We start from the raw sequence: 19,564 nt of genomic DNA on the forward strand, positions 1-19,564 counted from the left end.
GAGGGGGAAATGAATTGATGCATACAAATTAAAGAGGGAGGGAGGGAAGAGACAGAACACAAGAGATGGTGGAAGGGGATAATGATGTTTGATTAAGTTTTGGAAATGAAGGCAAAATGAAATAGACATGAAGTATAAATTTTAAAAGAAAGCACGAGACTTTAATATTTGAGTATTATTGATAATGGAATCAAGATTCCTCCAAACCCAACATGATACCTCATATCCCTTTTTGTTTTCATTTCCAACATTAGAGTTCCTTCTGTACTAAATTGGACCTAAGATTTAGTCAAATTTCCTTTTAAGCCTAAACTGAACTGCTTTATTTTTCCAAAAAGGAAGTGATTAATTCGTCTTTATATTAATTCTTCGCTTAGAGATAAGATAGGACACTTGACCAAAAACATTCTCCACAATAATGCGGCATATGAGTTCTGCTGAAAGTAAAGTGATCTTCACTTTTTAGTCAAACTATGGTTATTATTCAAACCACTTTTTTATTTTTATTTTGGCAGAAAGTACATATTTCCGAATTAAATAAGCATCTTAACTATTTTCAAACTCCAGTGCTACAGGCCAAAACTTCCTTGCTTGAAGGAATTTTTCAAAAAAACAAATTATAGACACATATTTAAAGATAAGAAGAGTATTTCTTTTGAATAGATTCAAAATAATATTATTTCAAAAAAATGTGACTTGAACTACTAGCCAAAACAAAAGGAAAGTATGTAATTGACCAAGAATTGGAATTAGGATGAGGCACAAAATCACTTGAAAATCAAAGAAAAGATAAGGTATTTTAGTCACGTTTACTTACCTTAAAAATCTGCATATGACGTGGCTTTCTCGCTATCACTCTCCACTACCAAACAATCTAGTACTTCATCACCACCTTCTCTCTCTCTCTCTCTGCACTTTCCACGTCATCCCTTCCGACTACTATCTAGGCTCCCCTGCTCCCCGCGCTCACCTTCTCTTCTTTGCCGCATCATATCGTCCACTCCTCCACTGCATCCCATTTCTATTTTATTGAACTCAACTTTAGAAATTTCATATTTTCTTTTTGTACCCGCTATGGTTGCAAATATAAACTGAAAGCTTCCCACTGCATTTTCATGTTAGTCGCCGACGTCTGGCACTGAAAAAAGGTCCCTTTTTTTCCCCTTTTTTCGTTGTCTCTGGTATCGGGCTCTCCCCCACTCCACTTCTTTTGATTCACCCAGTTTCAGTGCTTGAAGTTTTACCGTTTAAGGATGGGGCTTACGTGCGCCACCGCGCGCAATTGGATGGCTATTGAACAGCTTTGCGCCATGGCGTATGTTTGAGTGCGAGTATGGGACACCTGCACGGATATGTTTTAATCCATCAATGGGTTTCCGACGGATCACCTTTTTGCTGTCGTTATTCTGGTGTTGGGGGAAATAAAGCCAATGTACGTTCTCTAATATTGGCTTTTTGACGTTGTGGAAGATGAAATACTTAATCTACGACGGCATTTTGAGCTGAGGGTGTTGCTGTGATTGTCATTCCAATTTTCCTGGTTGATGGTTTCTAAAGCTCTGCTTTGAGGAGTCAACTGAGGTTTATGAGTAGTTCGAACTATATGGAGATTGAAGGCTTTGATTTGAACAAAGTCTATGCTAATGCTGGAAATCATAGCAAGAGGGCTGATGATCTCATTGATAGAAGCAAAGTGAAAATATTGTTGTGCGATAATGATACCAAGAGTTCGGAAGAGGTTCTAACGCTTCTTTCGGGATGTTCTTATCAAGGTATAACTTTGAATATTTAGTTCTGTCACTTCTTCTTTTGATACTGTGTTGATATTTTGTAGTTGGTGAGTGGGTATAGCATTTGAACTTGCCGTTGTCATCACCTTGATTTATATGCATTTCAACTAAGATGTAATAAGAAATCATTAATAGATAGGTAGAGGAATATACCTAAATTTTAAATTTACATTTCTTGCTCCGCAAGCTAACTATGTCTCCAAACGCTCTGTAACTAATTTTCTGGGTTTTTAAACAGTCAATAATAGGAAAATCAGAAATTGTCATTGCTGATGCTAAACATTCAATTTTGTAACGGACTTCTGCTGTCTATCCTAATCTTTGTTATTGCTTCTTGAATTGACTCGATGTTCGATGGAGTTTGATCATGTTTGTTCATATGGTGATATATAAAACCATTACGTATGAATATTAAATGAAAGATAACACTAAGAGAAGATTTTAGTTGCCATCCAAAAGACTCATATAAGCATGTACAGGAGAGGGGAATCCCCTTCAGCAAATTTTGGAAACCTGAAAAGTGTGAAATTGGCTCAGGTCCTCTTGTTTTAAGGCCCAACTTTTATCTTAAAATTTGAAAGTGTGAACATTTAAGGAACCAACGTAATGCTCCCTTCTTCCTCCTCCCTTTTAACCTTTTATCAGTGAAAACTGAAAATGCCTCAAGGGTGGTGATATCATTTTAGACATTCTGCTTCCTACTGCAGTATACAATTTGTCTCGCATATTGTGAACTTAGTACAATTCATGGCCTGCTTGGCGGGATTATCCATAAAACTCTGGATCTTTATGCTTTACAGTTACTTCAGTAAGCTCTCCAAGGCAGGTAATTGATGTACTGAATGCAGAGGCGCAAGATATTGATGTCATACTAGCTGAAGTTGACCTTCCAATGAAGAAGGGCATGAAGATGTTGAAGTACATTGCACGAAACAAAGATTTGCATCGAATTCCTGTTATAAGTAAGCTTTGGTTTTGTTATATTTTGAAGCCAATAAAATCATACTATGTTCCTCATTCATATTTTGATTTTCTTTTTCATAAGTGACGTCAGCACACCATGAGGTATCCATTGTTATGAAGTGTTTGAGACTTGGAGCAGCAGACTATCTAATAAAGCCTTTACGCTCTAATGAACTATTAAATTTGTGGACACACATGTGGAGAAGGAGGCGCATGGTTTGTATTGCACTACTTCTCCCCATTTTAGTGTTTCTTTTTTTTCCCCCCTAGTTTATTGGTATGTCAATCTCCACCTACTGCAGCAAAATGGAGAAATCAGAGATGGATGCTGAGACTAACTTGCTTGTGGACTTTTTAGCATCTCTAATACATGCTCTCTGCTTTAATTAAACCATCACAGCCATTAAATTAAATGAAGAAAATTATGCATGAAAATATAGAGATGTGTTGGGGTGGCATCTTCCCTTCACTCTAGCCTGATAATTTTTCTGTTTGTATTAGGTTAAACACAGCTTAGATTTTTTTTTTTTTTCCAAGTTGATTTTAAACTGTGTTTTATTTCCATTCTGGCAGCTTGGTCTGACAGAGAAGAACATAATGAACTATAATTTTGATCTAGTGGCATCGGCCATAATGAACTATGATTCTGATCTGGTAGCATCAGACCCTGGAGATGGTAATACAACCAGTACCGCCTTGTTCTCAGATGATACAGAAGACAAGTCCAACAGGAGCACTAATCCGGAGGCAGGAATGTTAATCCAGCGGCAAGATGAGGTGATTGTTTACAAAACAATACTCAAGTGATGAAAGAATGAAAATAACCAATGGCTTAATCATGCGTGATATATTGATATGCTTGTGGACCATGGTTAACTTAAATTTACTGGATTATACAAAATAATTGTGGTTGGTGTGTGTTTTAAAACAATGTTCAGTTATGTTGCCAATGTAATCCTTTTGTGAACTTCAGTATTAATGTCATAGTTTTCATTCTGCCATCGATGGCAAAAAGGGACAAACTGGATCAAATTTGAATGCTACTGATGAGATTGCATTATGAAGCTCCAAAGTCAAAGGTTCAGTAAAATTCTGGGTAAACGCAATGGCCTATTGTGCATGGGCATGGAAATCATAATCAAAATTATAAGAAAGTTACAATGTTAAAACTTTTGCAGGCCAGATACTAGTGTTTTAGCATTGAGCTGAGAGATTGTTATATAGCTGCAAATAACTGTCGATAATGATGTCTAGTCATATATGGTTTCCCTTTTCAGTCTAAAGGTGCTGCTGCTGATGCTCCTGAGAAGCCCCCGGCTGGCCATGCATCAGATTATTTGCTTGGTGTGCCTGGAATTAGTGATCACCAGACAAGTTTGTTCCTTATCTTATGACAACTATCAATTTCCGAGATCTAAAATTATACGACTTTCTGGCATTATAAATTTGAAGCATTTATGTAACCCAAAAAAAAAAGAAAAGAAAAACGAAGCATTTGGTGCAGCACCCTTCCAGTTACTATGGTATTGGAATGCATATTAGAGTACATAAATAAAAGAGAAAATGGATGATAAATATAGGTTTCCTACTCACTTCCAGCCAAATACAATTTCTTGAGCTAAGGGGCAGCTCTGCAGCATCCTTAGTGTCATTATGCACCTCATGCTTTGTTTTCAGAAGAAAAAGTTTGCTTTCCTAAGCGTCTCTGTAAATTTTAAGTCAAAAGAAAAGGGCTTTTTGAGTTCCTAAGGATGAATATGGTTTGTACGGAAGCTTCTTTTTCAGTTGCATTATCTTCTCCCTGACTTTGCTATAATCATGTAGGGCACTGTTCTTCAGGACCAAAGAAGAGTGGACTAAGGATTGGGGAATCATCGGCCTTCTTTAGTTATGTTAAAACAACCATGCAAAAGAGCAACTTGGAAGGGATTCCTCAAGCTCAGAGTAACGCTGCTACGCAGCTGAGGATGGAAGACATGCATCAAACTTGTCCACGAGGGGTTTATGACCTTAAAACACATGAAAATAGAGTGCCAAGTGAGAGACCTAATAAAGATTATTTACCCAGCAGCATTAGTAATGCTGATTCTTTCTCCGTTGACAATTCTTCTGCTCCACCCGCTTCCATGGGAGCTCTAAATCAAAAGAACTTAAATGAACATTTACCACAGGATGTTATCTGTATCAGAAATGGAAGTCATATTCCTGAGACTGAAGTACCTGGTACTCCTTCCCATCATGCTCATCCACATTATATTTCAGGGTTCTTCAATCACCTTCTGATGCTATCCTCAGCGCCAATGTATCCTAAGAATCACCAGGACCAACAGAATCATGCTAGTTGGATAACTTCCTTGCCATATTACCCCATGACTATATGCTTACAACCTGGTCAGACGTCCTCAGCTCATTCACGGCCATCATTTGGAAGTTCAGGTTCATCCAAAGCAAAAGTGGATGTAGTTGATAGAAGAGCAGAAGCATTGATGAAGTTCAGAAAGAAAAGGAAAGAACGATGCTTTGATAAGAAAATTAGGTATGTCAATCGGAAGCAGCTTGCTGAAAGGCGACCTCGGGTGAGGGGACAGTTTGCGAAAAAGTTGAACGGAGTCAATGTTGATCTTAATGGACAACCTGCTTCCATTGATTATGATGAAGAGGAGGAGGAGGACGATGATGAAGAGAACAATGTGAGAGATTCATCTCCTGAAGATGCTCGAGAATGCAGAATCTCTGCTTTGAGCGAGGACCCTTAATCTGGCATCACATTGCCATGCATGGGGACCTCCACTGATCCTTGTTTCATGGGAAATTGTTGCCTCTTCATTGATTAATGACCATGTGCATGCTGTGTCAGTGTTGCTGATACATTGTGCAAATTTTTTTCCTCCTGCCATTTGCATCTGATGTGATCCAAAGTTTCATGTGTTTGATTCAAAATGTTAGAGCGGAGTGTGACTGCTTATGTCCACGGAGCTATGAATGGCCTGAGAATAACTGTTAAATAACAAATATTACAACTATATCAAAAGTTAAAAGGCCTATCTCCTCTCCATTTTTGTTTGCACAGAGTATAGCGTAAACTAAACGAAGTCAGGATGCCAACTGGGTGAATCCTCTGGGGAAAATCTGATGGCTAGGTTGGGTCCAACTTGAAACATTTGAGGTAGAAGTGATAGTCCAATGATGAGGATGATGATGATTATTATTACAGAAAGACTCGGCACCAGAAATGGAAAAATAAGCTTTGGTTGCGAATCAACCTGACATAACTTCTCAAGAGTGATACCACCAAAAAAAAAAAAACAGAACAAAAACTTCTCAGGAGAATCAAGGAACTGATTTTTATTTTTATTTTTTTAACCAAAGCATAGTAGAAAATTCTTTTGCTCACATGAAAGATGAAACAACGCAAATGGCGATCATCGCGTGTTAGAGAGAGGTGTATTTCTCCACGCTAGCCCCCCAAAAAAAAGATGCTTTTAGAATGGTATCAATGACTTAAAATTCGAATTAATTAAGCCAAGTTTAGCTAGAAATCGAAGAAATTAGTCGCAACTCCAGAGTCATTCGACTATTAAACTTGGCTTGGGAAAAATCAGTTAAATTGATAAAATAAGTTTAAAATCCAATTTTGCTCTCTGTGTATGTGGAAATTTCTTCTCTTTTTTACACGTATCTTTTGTTGGAGACAATCCAAGACACTGTGGATACCAAATATGGGCCTCCTCCGCTGAAACCAAGTACTTTTTGTCGATTTTTCTTTTGGGCAATAATGTCCTTCTAAAATTTGCAAGACATATTAACAATGCTGTGGGCGCTCAGGCCGGGAAAAAAAAAAAAAATGCCCTGACGTTACTCAACGTCACCTTTCACCGTTAATGATAGGTGGCCCTCAACATGCCACCTCATCATCCTCTTCCCCTGGCTCTTTCCCACCTTCACTCCCATGTTCATCACGGACCAACTCCAAAAGATGCGAGTGGATGCTGAGGAAATCTGCTGCAAATGTTCCTCACAATACACGTCCAAGTTTATGACATGGAAAGCAAACAAAATTTGCGCTCCTCGCTGGCCAAAATATAAAATCTGTCGTCACCCCCGGGCATGAACATTTTCCCAATCCTGAAAAGGCGGACGCCGATGCCGACACCTTCGCCGGCGAAATACCCGTAATCGATCTCTCCCTCGAGAACCAAAAGCTGGTCTCTCAGGTCGGCAGTGAACCAATCGGGGTACTACGACGGCGAGCGGTGTACGATTATCTTGTTAAAAACTCTCTGGAAGTTCCAATTTCTCCTCATCTCGAAGACCAGGAAACGAAGACAATCACCATTCGATTGCCCCAATACCCACCTGAATTCTGGTAATGTTAACAGTATTATCTCAGAAAACTTTACACAGATTTTCATTTTCATTTTCTTAATAACTACCAGTATAAAATTGTGTATATATAGGGAGACATTGGAAGAGTATGGTCGTGAAATGGACAAGTTGGCATAGAAGTTACTGGAGCTTGTTGCGCTGAGCTTGGGCTTAGCAGCTCAGAGATTCCATGAAGCGAGGCAGAAGTGTACCGGATTAATATTTTATTAATTAATATACCATACATATTTTCCCTCACTTTTTGCGGCTCTTTATAGGCATAGCTACATTCCACCGACAACCCCCACACGATCAGTCGATGTCGATCACATCCGAATATATAGATCTTTTGTTGACTTTTTGTTGCCTGCCATGTCTTGGCCCATTACTCACTTGCATTTTGAACCCTGTAGTGCGCGTCTCTTCGTTCTTGTCTTCTCTGTATTGGGTACTCTGCTAGGTCTCACTTCTGTTTCATACCGGCTGCCATGACTGCTATGAAAACTTTGTGGTGCAGGACGAAACCCTCTTTCAATTATGCGCTCCCTGTGTGTGTGTGTGTGTGTGTGTGTGTGTGTGTGTGTTTCTCTTTCCAAGATTCATTGAACTATGGTAACTTCTTCTTTTCTCTTCACTAGTCCTCGCAACCAGGAGATGCGCGCAAACTGTTTGTTGATATTCTCAAATGAAATCAAAGATGCATGTCGTGCTGAACTCTGCCTTGAAACGCTTTACACTTCACAGAATGAATGTACAGAATTCCAGACTACTTTCAATCTCTCTCTGCTCTACTTTGCAGCCTGTATCTGCACCGCCTCAGTGGCGAGAGCTCCGCAGCATTATAATGTCAAATAGTGGTGGACTGGATGACCTGGAATTGAGTCTGAATAAGTTTAAGGATTCTTTAACTTCGTCTCTTGTTGCTCAGACTATTGAGGATTGTAAATATGAGGCACAAACCAGAAGACTGCTTAGGTTTTTCTTATGGTCTAGCAAGAATTTGAATTGCAATTTGGAAGACAGGGACTATAACTATGCTCTTAGACTTTTCGCTGAAAAGAAAGACCACATAGCAATGGGTATCTTGGTTGGGGATCTTAAGAAGGAGGGTCGAGTCATGGATGCTCATACTTTTGGTCTTGTGGCTGAGACTTTGGTTAAATTGGGAAAAGAAGATGAGGCATTGGGTATTTTCAAGAACTTGGACAAGCACAAGTGTCCTCAGGATGAATTCACAGTCACTGCTATCGTCAGTGCCCTTTGCTCCAAAGGGCATGCTAAGAAGGCCGAAGGTGTAATTTTGCATCACAAAGACAAGATCGCAGGTGTAATGCCTTGCATTTATCGAAGTCTTCTTCATGGTTGGTCTGTGCAGAGGAATGTGAAGGAAGCTCGAAAAGTTATCCAACAGATGAAGTCAGATGGGTTTATCCCAGATTTGTTTTGTTACAACACATTTCTCAGGTGCCTTTCTGAGCGCAACCTGAGGCATAATCCTTCAGGACTTGTACCTGAAGCTTTGAATGTGATGATGGAGATGAGATCTTACAAGATTTCCATGACCTCAATTAGTTACAACATAGTGCTTTCTTGCTTGGGGAGGGCTAGAAGAGTCAAGGAATCGTGTCGAATTCTTGAAACGATGAAAACTTCTGGGTGTGCTCCAGATTGGGTTAGCTATTATCTTGTGGCTAAGGTGTTGTTTCTGAGTGGGAGATTTGGCAAGGGAAGAGCAATAGTGGATCAGATGATCAGCGAAGGCTTAGTACCAAACTGCAAGTTCTATTACAGTTTGATTGGCATTCTTTGCGGAGTTGAGAGGGTTAATTATGCTCTTGAATTGTTTGAAATAATGAAGAGAAGCTCATCGGGCGGTTATGGACCTGTTTATGATGTGCTCATTCCAAAGCTTTGTAGAGGAGGACAATTTGAGAAAGGAAGGGAGCTTTGGGATGAAGCTATACGCATGGGCATCGCTCTTCAGTGCTCGGAGGATGTTTTGGATCCTTCAGTAACAGAAGTTTTCAAACCCACGAGGCCAGAAAAAATTATCCTCTTGGACAGCTCAAAAGCTAAGCCTCCAAAGAAAGCTAGAACTACAAAACGTTTGGGGAAACAAAGGAGTATGAAGAAAAAGAAGAAAAAGAAATCATAGTACTACTTAATTGGTATGAAGTCCTAGTTACACTTGGGATCATTGCTGCAATTTAATTATCATTAAATAGATTATAATACAGTGGGATCCTACTTTTATTGAATTGTATGCCTATTTGTTGTTGGATCTTATGCCTTCCTTGATAATATATGTTCATGTTCTATCTTTGCTTGATAATGCGTTATTTCAGTTGAACAGCCCATTATTCAGTTTCAACGTTGACCGGTGACACCGTGTTTTATCAGTTCAATGTCGGATTTGAGTTGGAATTTCATCTTGGAACTTGGCCGGTGACACCGCGTTATCTTAATGCTGATATCATTTTCAACGTTTAACTAATTGAAACTGTACGAGAGAGACATGATTCACCTTGGTCAAATTCTTGGAATCATGATTTTGAGGTTCTAGGATTTCATTAAATTCCTTTCATAAGCAGAAATTCCTAAATTCATCTAATTGATTAAAATCAATATTCTAATTATTAGATCCAGAAAAACTACACTTGTAATCGTGACTCAATAATAATTTATCATTAATAATCAATAAATATTGTAAAAATATTATCTCTATTATTTTCCATCATGCAACCACACAGATAAAAAAATTTGTAATCCAGCTAAGGTAATTTTTAACGCAATAAAATAATAATGATAATATAACTCCAAATATATACGTGTGTTTTAGCAAATCAACATTTTCTTATTTGTTTAGGGTCATCTGCTATCCCATAAATCATGTTTCATTTGTATGATAATTCCATTTCTTTTTTGCCCCCCCCCTATTTTCTTACATATGAAGTGCTCCGACCAACATAGTTCGTTTAAAATAAAAACAAAAATACCATAAATTAGGTAAATATTAATAACGCTATAACAGGATAAAATAAAACTTGCTAAAAAAGACAAAAATTTAACCAGTTCTTTGTGCCAAATAAATAACTACCATTCTATTTCATCAATGAGTGGATTTTCTCCTATTTCTTTACATGCACACGCGAGCACAAACCGAACGCAAGGAAGGACCCAAACAGATGATGATGAAGTGAATAGGAGACCGGACTAATTAATTACTCATCCGGTTCTAAACATAAGTTGTTTATATATACAGGAAAAAGTGATGGACACGTCTATGTCCGCTTCCCGAGACGGTAAGACAGGCCGTTCCCTCTTCCTCTGAAAAACCAGACTGACTTCCTTTTCTCATGCTAGTTTTCCGCCACCATGTCCAAGCTCCTCCGCTTCCATCTTTCTCTCCACACCTAGGGTTTACATTTTCGTTTTCTTTCATTAATTTTCTTCCTGCCCAAACAGACTCCAGGATATCCCTATCTTCCTCTTCGATTTCCAAAAATTATGCATTTTCAAATCACCCTTTTACTTAATTCTTGAAATTTCACGAACCCCTGAATCTTCTCGTTTGTCTGTTCGTAGTTAGTCCGCTCAGGCACTGAGGGGTTCGTAGAGAACAGAAGATTACGATGGGGCAAGAGGGTCTTTCCGCTCAGAAGAGAACTCATTCAGTGGGATTGCCCACTACTACCACCGTTCCTAATGGCAGAGGCCGTGCTCTTGCCGGCTTACCTCGTGGCCGTCAGATCCACAAGACTTTTAACAATATTAAGATAACTATCCTTTGTGGCTTCGTCACCATCCTCGTCCTTCGCGGTACAATTGGGGTTAATTTTGGAAGCTCTGACGTCGATGCCGTCAACCAGAACCTCATTGAAGAGACCAATCGGATTCTCGCGGAGATTAGATCCGACAGTGATCCCTCTGATCCCGACGAGCCTGTTGAGACCGAGTTGAATCCGAATATCACATTCACTCTTGGGCCGAAGATCACCGATTGGGACCAGGAGCGGAGGGCTTGGCTGGATCAGAATCCTGAGTTCCCAAATTTCGTCAAAGGTAAAGCTCGAATCCTGCTTCTAACTGGCTCACCTCCGAAACCTTGTGATAACCCAATTGGGGATCATTACTTACTGAAGTCGATAAAGAATAAGATTGATTACTGTAGATTACACGGGATTGAGATTGTGTATAATTTGTCTCATCTGGATAAGGAACTTGCTGGGTATTGGGCAAAGTTGCCTATGATTCGTCGGTTGATGTTGTCACATCCGGAGATAGAGTGGATTTGGTGGATGGATAGTGACGCGTTCTTTACTGATATGGTCTTTGAGCTTCCCCTATCGAAGTATGATAAGTATAACTTGGTTCTTCATGGGTACCCTGATCTGTTATTCGACCAGAAGTCATGGATTGCTGTGAATACAGGAAGCTTTCTGTTTAGGAACTGCCAATGGTCTTTGGATTTGCTTGATGCGTGGGCTCCAATGGGTCCAAAGGGTCCCATTAGAGAAGAGGCAGGGAAGATTTTGACTGCAAATCTGAAGGGGAGGCCAGCATTTGAGGCAGACGATCAATCAGCATTGATATATCTTTTGTTGTCAGAGAAGGATGAATGGATGGATAAGGTTTTTCTTGAGAATTCATATTATTTGCATGGCTACTGGGCAGGATTGGTTGATCGCTATGAAGAGATGGTGGAGAAGTATCATCCAGGATTAGGTGATGAGAGATGGCCATTTGTCACCCATTTTGTGGGCTGCAAGCCTTGTGGGAGCTACGGAGATTATCCTGTTGAGAGGTGCCTCCGTAGCATGGAGAGGGCTTACAATTTTGCGGATAATCAGGTGCTCAAGCTCTATGGGTTTAGGCATCGCGGTCTTTTGAGCCCTAAGATTAAGAGAATCAGAAATGAGACCGCTACTCCTTTGGAGTTTGTTGACCTGTTTGATATAAGGAGAAGGCCATCGGGTAGCAGTGAAACAAAAAGCTAGTGAGGCGACAAACATGTTCTAGGGTGATTGAACAACCATTATAGTTGGAATTTGATCTGATATCATGATACCTTCACGTGTAAGTTTTGTTTGCTAGTTGTCTTGGTTCATTTCTGAAAACTTCCAGATAGAATTCTTTCATAAGTCGAGACATCTTGTTCTTTCTTCTATGTCTGAGTAATTAGTTGCCAAATTACTTTTTCTGCTGTATACTGACATTCTTCTATATTCTCTCTTCCAGGAGGCATGAATTCATGAACTTGTAACTTATTGAGTTTTGTTGTAACATGTTATAATAGTAGTTCTTTCTTCTTTTTTGTTTGACAAGCATACCTTGATTGTAATTTTCCATGGAAAGAAAAGGAAATGACTAATTTTCCATGAAGCCGGTATGAAGTACTAATCTCAAATCAATACCAACAAGTGAGTCCTTTTGATGCTTGAATTTCTGTATATGACTAGAAAGAAGCAGTTCTTAAAATATCTTGATCAATTCAAATTTCTTTTGCATCGTGAGTTTTGGATTTGTGATCCGGGGAGCTGAGCCGAATAGTGATACTGAAATTAAGGAACTGGCCTTTTTAATTTATGAATACATATAATGCATTAAAAAAGACATGATTTGTTTACTACCTTCGGTTTTTAATATAAAATTATATATCAGATTATGTAAATTGGTACGGAGAAAAATGGTAAATATAATTTTTTTTAAGTAATTAATTTAATTTTTTAAATTTTTCTGAATTATTTAATTGACGAGAGATAGTATCATTCAATTAGGGAAACAATGAATTGGTCAAGGTATGCATTGACTTTAACCCCTGATAATATATTGAACCTCTAATCTGTGTGGTTGACTTGTTTCACTTTTAAGCTCTTCCTTCTCCAGTTGAACAACAGTTCAATTTCGCATGATGTTGCATGTAACTATCAACCGTCCTACTTAATGGAACTTAATACAGATATGCGGACACTCTTCCTATTGGTTTCTAATGCATATCATTTTTCATTGGAGACCTTATGAAATATCATATCTCGCTAAATACGATGGTGTAATTGCTGTTATGGTTCGCTGGTTTTTCAAAGGAAAAAATTGCTGTGATGGTTCTTTTCGCGCAACTTCTAACATGCACGGTTGGTCTCAAAAGAAAGTTAAGAAACACTACTCGCAGTATTGGTGACATGTTGGAAAGGATTTAGATTTCAACAACAACAACAAATGGAGAGATACGGAGTAGGCCTTTTTAGTTATATGTTTATAATTTTCTTTTCATTTTTTGCAGGCAAATGTGCTATATCAGATCTGTACCAGTAAAAGTGAAGAAAAATAAAAATGAATCAAAGCAACTCTCCATACCCCACGAACGGACTTGGACGTTGCCTTTTCAGGGAATCTGCTGTTACTTGTACTTTGTTATTGTTGATGGTAGATTGATAGTTCCAGTGGTTGTTTATCCATTATACATGCCGCACATAACAAGTTACGACTCACGAGTACTTTTTCTTTTCTTTTTTCCTCTCATCCTTCTTTGTTGGTGATGGATTTCTGCTTTCTTGTTTGTTTAGTCTTTTGCGGGTAGGGAAGGAAAATTCATATGCAGACGTTCATAGTTAAAAATTGCATGAATGTTTCGGTGCACTTGATTAACTCCAAACTAGTGACTTTTGCATGGAGCCGGAGGCCGGAGGGTGTTCAAAAGGTTCCTTGAGATCGGTCTATATTGGACACGCCTCTTATAAAGAAATGTTATCTCATCGCATATGACATCCCTTTCACCTTCATGTAAGCAAAATTTGGTCTGAGTGACATGCCACTATGAGTTGGGATAGAATCATCAAATCATGTATGTTTATGAGAAATAGGAAATTGAAGTCACTCATAGTAGATATAAAAGGCTTGAACAAAAGATTAACAAGAATAGAGTCTAGTAGAAAGAGTTAGTCTCTTACAACAAGACGAACCAAAATTTAAATCCCTGCTGAGAAAGATGTCTACGTTTAATGCCCGATAGTGCCTTGAATATGATTACCTTCTATTGAAGATATCTATGCTTTAGCCAAAAAAAAAAAAGCTTGAACAAAGGCAATAAAATATATATATATAAATATATATAAAATGCAGCTTACATCAAATTCCATGTGCACACAAAACCTACATCTAGTATTGTAAAATAACAGCAGGTACAATATGAGAGAGCTCTGCTGGCTTTCCTACAAAAATTTGGTGGTTCCTTGCTGAACCAATCATTCTGGAGGAGTTGAATAACTTCTTCCTATTTTGACCGGATTAATAGTACAACAGGAGATGACGGTTCCTTCGTCAGGCGTTTTTTGTTTTCTTACATTACGGTCGAGATGCTGCACTCTAGTACCTGTTCAGACACTCTGCGATAGCAGTGCGAATGATCACCATGAGATTGTTTTTACATTAAAACCTGTCAAAGACACACGAAAACTGTGTATCAGTCATGGGATTTAAAATTAATAACGATCAAGTATAGCCGTCAGTCTACATCGAAGTCCTGTTGTATGAGTTTGTGACTTACCATAGCTACCATATTCCGCACCATGAGCAAATCATTCTGCCAATTTGGCTGCCAAAGCTTTGTGACGATCTATAAGTATTTCATTCATTTGCATAATTCGCTCCAAGAGTTGAGCGATTCTCTGGAAATATCAGAATTTGAAGTTAAGAGGATAGCAAAGAAGCAAACCACTGAATTGGCAATAAAACAAACGGTACTTCCATTAAGTTCTCTGTACATCTCAAGAGGTTGAGCTTTCTCACCATTAGAACTGCTTCAAGATTTTTACTCTCCAATTTCAAAAAATTTAGATCAAGAATCTCATAAAAGTTTTTAATAGTTAAAAAAAGTTCACCCTCAGTTAATAGTCGAGTTCCTCACAAATGACGCAAATCAACATGCATCCATTAGTCAAACATATGCCAGCAATGGGGTTTAGTTAAGCCAGCAAGCAAAAGGCTCATTACCATTCAATCCATACGCCACACTGACACAAGCATATGATAAGAGCTGGAAATGAAATACAAAGAAAACAGAGAAGTAAAAGAAGGTTTATAGACAAATTCCATTACGATTCAACAAGAAAAGGTATTCAGCATATCAACACTGTATAACCTTCTTCCCAACCGATCCAATTATGCCAGCCCACTGACTGCTTAACCACCTCATTAACTAGCTAATGCATATTCAGGATAGCATCAGAACTACTCTCAAAAGAGAATCTTGAACCCAAGGGTCAAAGTGAGAACAAAATTCTGATTTGATCTGAATTACCCAGCATCTAGCACTAGATGGAATCGATTTTCTGCAACCAAGGCACAACCTCGTTCATCATTGCCACTGGTTTTTGGAAATCCAACTTCAAATCAACAAGTCTATATAATCCAATCCGCTCCTAAAGTCATTCTTCCCAATTACTTTAGTCTTAAATTCTTCCCAATTACTTTGGTGTTAAATTCTTCCCAATTTCATTAGTGGACAAACACCAAAAGGTTCTCTGTCAATCCTACCAATCTTTCAAAGCTAGGACCGAGAATTCACAAGGAAAAGAAAACAGGCACGTCATCCAAATTGGTCAGCATACAGTTGAAAAGAATGAAACACTTCACCTAATCCATACAATTAATGCCTGAGAGAATTGGATCCCCGTTTTTGAGAATTTTTATACAAAACACTATACATTTCTGAAGGAGCAGCAGGTTGAATCTCTCTTATGCTATTGCCCACTGTATCATCATCTCCCTTAACATATAAAGCTGCAAATATGGGGACGAACTTTTGAATCCAACGTTCCACTTGTCTTAGGATTTCCAAAACCCCCTCCATTGTTCACTCTTATATTGAGAAACTCCAAATATTTATAGTACTCCTCTGTCCTCAATATAGAAACTAATTGGGGATTTAATGTTGGTCATATATATAAGACCTATTTCGCATGTTTATTAATTTTTTTCCCAAATTAACCCTATTGATATTTCCTCAATAATGATCAAGTAGAACAGAGAGAGAAAGAATTGAAAAAGATGCTTAGAATGTGTTAGAAAAAACATATCATATTAACTAATTTAATTAACTTCCTTAATCTACTCAAATTAGTTAATCAAGTTTTACATTAAAGACTAGAGGAATAGTAATTTGGCCAGTTGCAAGGCACGGAGCAAGGTAGAAGGTTCAAAAAATGTTCCCTAAAGGCAATCTCTTCCTTCAGTCCAGCCGAGTAATAGCCAAATTTATTTACAGTCAAACTTTCAAACACATTTTGATATTCCATCGCACTTCTCTTCTGCTTCAATTGCGTCAACTCATTCCACCTCGTGATATTTGATGATTCTCATTATTTGGTGAAGTTATACTGTTTCTTGTCACATATCCTTGGATTTGAATTGCCTTGAGGGTTCAGTTTGCTGAAGGAAAACCCCATAGAATTAGTTTTCTAAGCCAGCAACTTGTTCATTTGTAGACAATAATACAGACAACTAGTCATCCATCAGTTGATTGCAATTGAGTGGCCTCTGACATGGCCAAGGAAGGCCAGTTCTAATACCACTAATAAGAACTAGAAGAAGGGGAAAATTTTTAGACAGAATCCATTAAAACCCAAAACGAGGTACATGATGGATAACCACCATTTGTAGCCTTTTTCCTGCTCGATTCATTTCTGCTAGCGGATTTTGAATCTTTACTTTCAGTGCATCCTCTCTACGCCCTCTTTAACTTTTGTTTTTCCAATTACTGTAACTTTTAGTGCATCCTCTCTGCACGCTCTTTAACCCTTTTTTTTTCCCGATTATTATAAAGTATTGTTTGTGAGAGGATGGAGAGAGCATGCACCAAAACTTAGCCGCAAATATTCAAAATCATGTGCTAACTAATGGATATTTAGGATCACATCAGGGGAAAATAAGTTTTTCACATGCAAATTCCGCCATTAATACTACTACAACAACAGAAATCCAACATTTTGAGCAGAATTAGGGGGTCGATCACACATAATGGTCTGCAGTTAGAATTTCCACAAACAGCCAAACTCAATCAAATAAATGCAACTTGACCATTACAACTGTTGAAATACAAGTAAAAATATATCAAAACTTAACAAACCTCGTCTTTCTCTTTAATGATGGTCATCAGGTGATTTTCACGCTGCTTGCGCCTCCTCCTCCTCTCCTTCAGCCAACACCAAAGCCGTATGCATATCCACCACGCCAATATTACCGTAGAAACCGCCGGCCCAATTGACAAGATGACACTTCTGTTGGAAGCAAAATTTCGATACGAATTAATCATCGCGAAAAGCTTCCCGCGTAAGGTCTTCAGGCCAATTCTCATCCACCCATTAAACCCATCAATTTTCTCTACCGGTGAATCAGACGGTAATGATGATGATATGCCACAAGCATCAGTATCGGAGGGTGAAAACGAAGATTCCGAACGAGAAAAGGAAGAGGAAGAAATGGAGGACGGCGAAGGTGATATCGAAATGTCGTCACACTGGTGTGACAATGAAGAAATGTGCAGGTTTTCATGGTTAACTGGCGGGAAGACGGAGCAGTCATTGTGTTGCCGGATGTCTCTGATAACCACCATTGAACAATCTCGCAACTGGGTTTGTTGGAGTTTTGATGAGTGGAGGTAATGGAGATTTGAGGTTAAGGCTTGCTCCGACTTCTCTGAACCATCCCATTGACGGTCATCCTCCATTACTACACCACCAGCACAACCACTCAATTTGGGAGCTTTTGAGCTTCGCACCTATGGGCTATGGCTTTCCCTTTTCCATGAAAATGTTGATACCATCTTGACCCTTCTCCGAGTTCTCATTCCCTGTTCTGGGTCAAATGGGACAAAACTGTAATTTTATTTTTATATCAAGGACAAAATGGTATGCGTGGAAAATAGGGGGAAATGGGAAATTAGTCTTAAACTGTCAGTCATGGTTGGGCCCATAGTCAGGCCCAAAGTCCGAATATTTTAGGATGAGATTAAAAATTCCAGTTGTTACTGCAACACACATCCAGACTCTCAACAAAAAAGGTCTCAGTAATCAATTAAAGTATTTTAAAGTTTGAATTAGATGATACAAATCCAGGTATTTTTGGAAATTTTATTTAAAAAAAATTCTTGTTGTGAAAAATACTTAATATAAGAGTTAGTTGACTAATTTGAGTAGATTAAGAAAATTAATTAAGTTAGTTTTTTATAATAAATAGATGTATTTCCTAAAATACCGTTACTAATCATATGTAATAGTTAGAACTACTATTTGATAAAATTTTTAACATGTATAACTATTACAATAACTATATTGGGAAAAGGTGAATAAATAGAAGAGACAAAATACATAAAGATCTTATATTTATGACCAAAATTAAATATTAAACTAGTTATTAGTTATTATATTGAAAAATCGGAGATAGTATAAGGTGAGTCTCAAAGTCAAAATTGGATAGCATAAATTCAGGTCTCAGTCATCATATTCATCATCCAAAAATAAAAATATTAGACTGGTTGGAGTGTTATCCTTCATAGTCATGAGTTGAAGATAGGGAGACTCCTTTTTACCATGTTTGAATATGCTTTCCAGGTCAAGCCATTCAGCACTTTATATGGAATAAATGACGCCAAGAAGATTCTCTGAGAGCTAGTCTGTATTGGATTATTCATTCATTCTTACTCTCACATACATCACCCTCACTCCACCTTTTGGTTACTGCAACAGAGGATCAATCTCCATTGGCGAACATCGGATGAATCAAATAACCTCACTTCGTTAATTCTTTTGTTTTTTAGAACAGGTTTTAGTAAGAGTTTTTCCACTTGCATGTTTGAATTCTCTAAGTGTTGTCTTATTAAGTTTACTTTGTACTCTTTCATTTTTAATATATTATCATTTTGATCTTTTTAAGGGGGCTAGAGGTCGAGGTGCCATGTGAATTACATTCGCCCCAGCAACTCTATCAAGTCAGCTTATAAATGTCCTAGTTTATGAGAATAACTCATACTACCTCTATTTTTTAAAATAAAAATTAGTTTGACTTTCAATTTAATTCTAAATATAAGATTCTAATATACTTTATCTCTCATATATTTTCATTTTTTAAAGATAATATTTGTAGTAGTTGTACATGTGAAATGTTTTATTACATGGTAGTTTTAGCTAATACACACGATTAACAAAAATATTTTTAAAAAAATCATATATTTATTACAGATAATTAACTCAGCTAATCTTTTTAATTTACTTAAATTAATTAACTAGCTCTTATATTAAGAATCGGATGTAGTATTATAATCTTATCTTACTTATTACTTATTAGATAGAAACCCAAATAAAATTTCGGAGAAAGATAACCCATAATCTAACTATCACTAGTACACCCAAACTCTTACCAAAAAAAAAAAAAAAGAGTCGATTGCTTAAAAT

At 37.8% G+C, this 19,564-nt stretch overlaps 4 protein-coding genes across 8 annotated transcripts; 3 read left to right on the forward strand and 1 right to left on the reverse strand.

The window, feature by feature from the left end:
* The first annotated feature begins 1,489 nt into the window (after positions 1 to 1,489).
* LOC114743103 (two-component response regulator-like APRR1) lies at positions 1,490 to 5,797 on the forward strand. Of its 2 annotated transcripts, none has more exons than XM_028931297.1 (6): positions 1,490 to 1,772; positions 2,591 to 2,752; positions 2,836 to 2,969; positions 3,327 to 3,530; positions 4,031 to 4,127; positions 4,578 to 5,797. In XM_028931297.1, exons 1-6 carry the CDS (start codon positions 1,586 to 1,588, stop codon positions 5,507 to 5,509), a joined length of 1,716 nt encoding a protein of 571 aa, XP_028787130.1. In that variant the 5' UTR covers positions 1,490 to 1,585; the 3' UTR covers positions 5,510 to 5,797. The 2 variants fall into 2 exon arrangements, with proteins under 2 accessions (XP_028787130.1, XP_028787131.1); XM_028931298.1 differs by having other exon boundaries at positions 4,593 to 5,797.
* A 926-nt stretch (positions 5,798 to 6,723) lies between these two features.
* On the forward strand, positions 6,724 to 9,470 carry LOC114743102 (pentatricopeptide repeat-containing protein At5g61370, mitochondrial-like). Of its 3 annotated transcripts, none has more exons than XM_028931295.1 (2): positions 6,724 to 7,730; positions 7,816 to 9,470. In XM_028931295.1, exons 1-2 carry the CDS (start codon positions 7,728 to 7,730, stop codon positions 9,271 to 9,273), a joined length of 1,461 nt encoding a protein of 486 aa, XP_028787128.1. In that variant the 5' UTR covers positions 6,724 to 7,727; the 3' UTR covers positions 9,274 to 9,470. The 3 variants fall into 3 exon arrangements, with proteins under 3 accessions (XP_028787128.1, XP_028787129.1, XP_028787127.1); XM_028931296.1 differs by having other exon boundaries at positions 7,918 to 9,470; XM_028931294.1 differs by having other exon boundaries at positions 6,724 to 7,119; positions 7,211 to 9,470.
* A 976-nt stretch (positions 9,471 to 10,446) lies between these two features.
* Positions 10,447 to 13,621, forward strand: LOC114743101 (probable xyloglucan 6-xylosyltransferase 5). Of its 2 annotated transcripts, none has more exons than XM_028931292.1 (2): positions 10,447 to 12,194; positions 13,399 to 13,621. In XM_028931292.1, the coding sequence occupies exon 1, from the start codon at positions 10,751 to 10,753 to the stop codon at positions 12,113 to 12,115; it is 1,365 nt and encodes a 454-aa protein (XP_028787125.1). In that variant the 5' UTR covers positions 10,447 to 10,750; the 3' UTR covers positions 12,116 to 12,194; positions 13,399 to 13,621. The 2 variants fall into 2 exon arrangements, 1 of the variants encoding a protein (XP_028787125.1); XR_003739971.1 differs by having other exon boundaries at positions 12,154 to 12,538.
* A 591-nt stretch (positions 13,622 to 14,212) lies between these two features.
* Positions 14,213 to 17,948, reverse strand: LOC114743106 (uncharacterized). Its single transcript, XM_028931301.1, has 3 exons — positions 17,242 to 17,948; positions 14,662 to 14,782; positions 14,213 to 14,550 (listed from the first exon to the last, which is right to left on the reverse strand). The coding sequence occupies exons 1-2, from the start codon at positions 17,839 to 17,841 to the stop codon at positions 14,693 to 14,695; spliced, it is 690 nt and encodes a 229-aa protein (XP_028787134.1). The 5' UTR covers positions 17,842 to 17,948; the 3' UTR covers positions 14,213 to 14,550; positions 14,662 to 14,692.
* Between the last annotated feature and the right edge of the window lie 1,616 nt (positions 17,949 to 19,564).

Source organism: Neltuma alba, unplaced genomic scaffold (assembly GCF_004799145.2).
Source record: "Neltuma alba isolate B1F8T4 unplaced genomic scaffold, ASM479914v2 tig00003945_pilon, whole genome shotgun sequence".
Lineage (NCBI taxonomy): Eukaryota > Viridiplantae > Streptophyta > Magnoliopsida > Fabales > Fabaceae > Neltuma > Neltuma alba.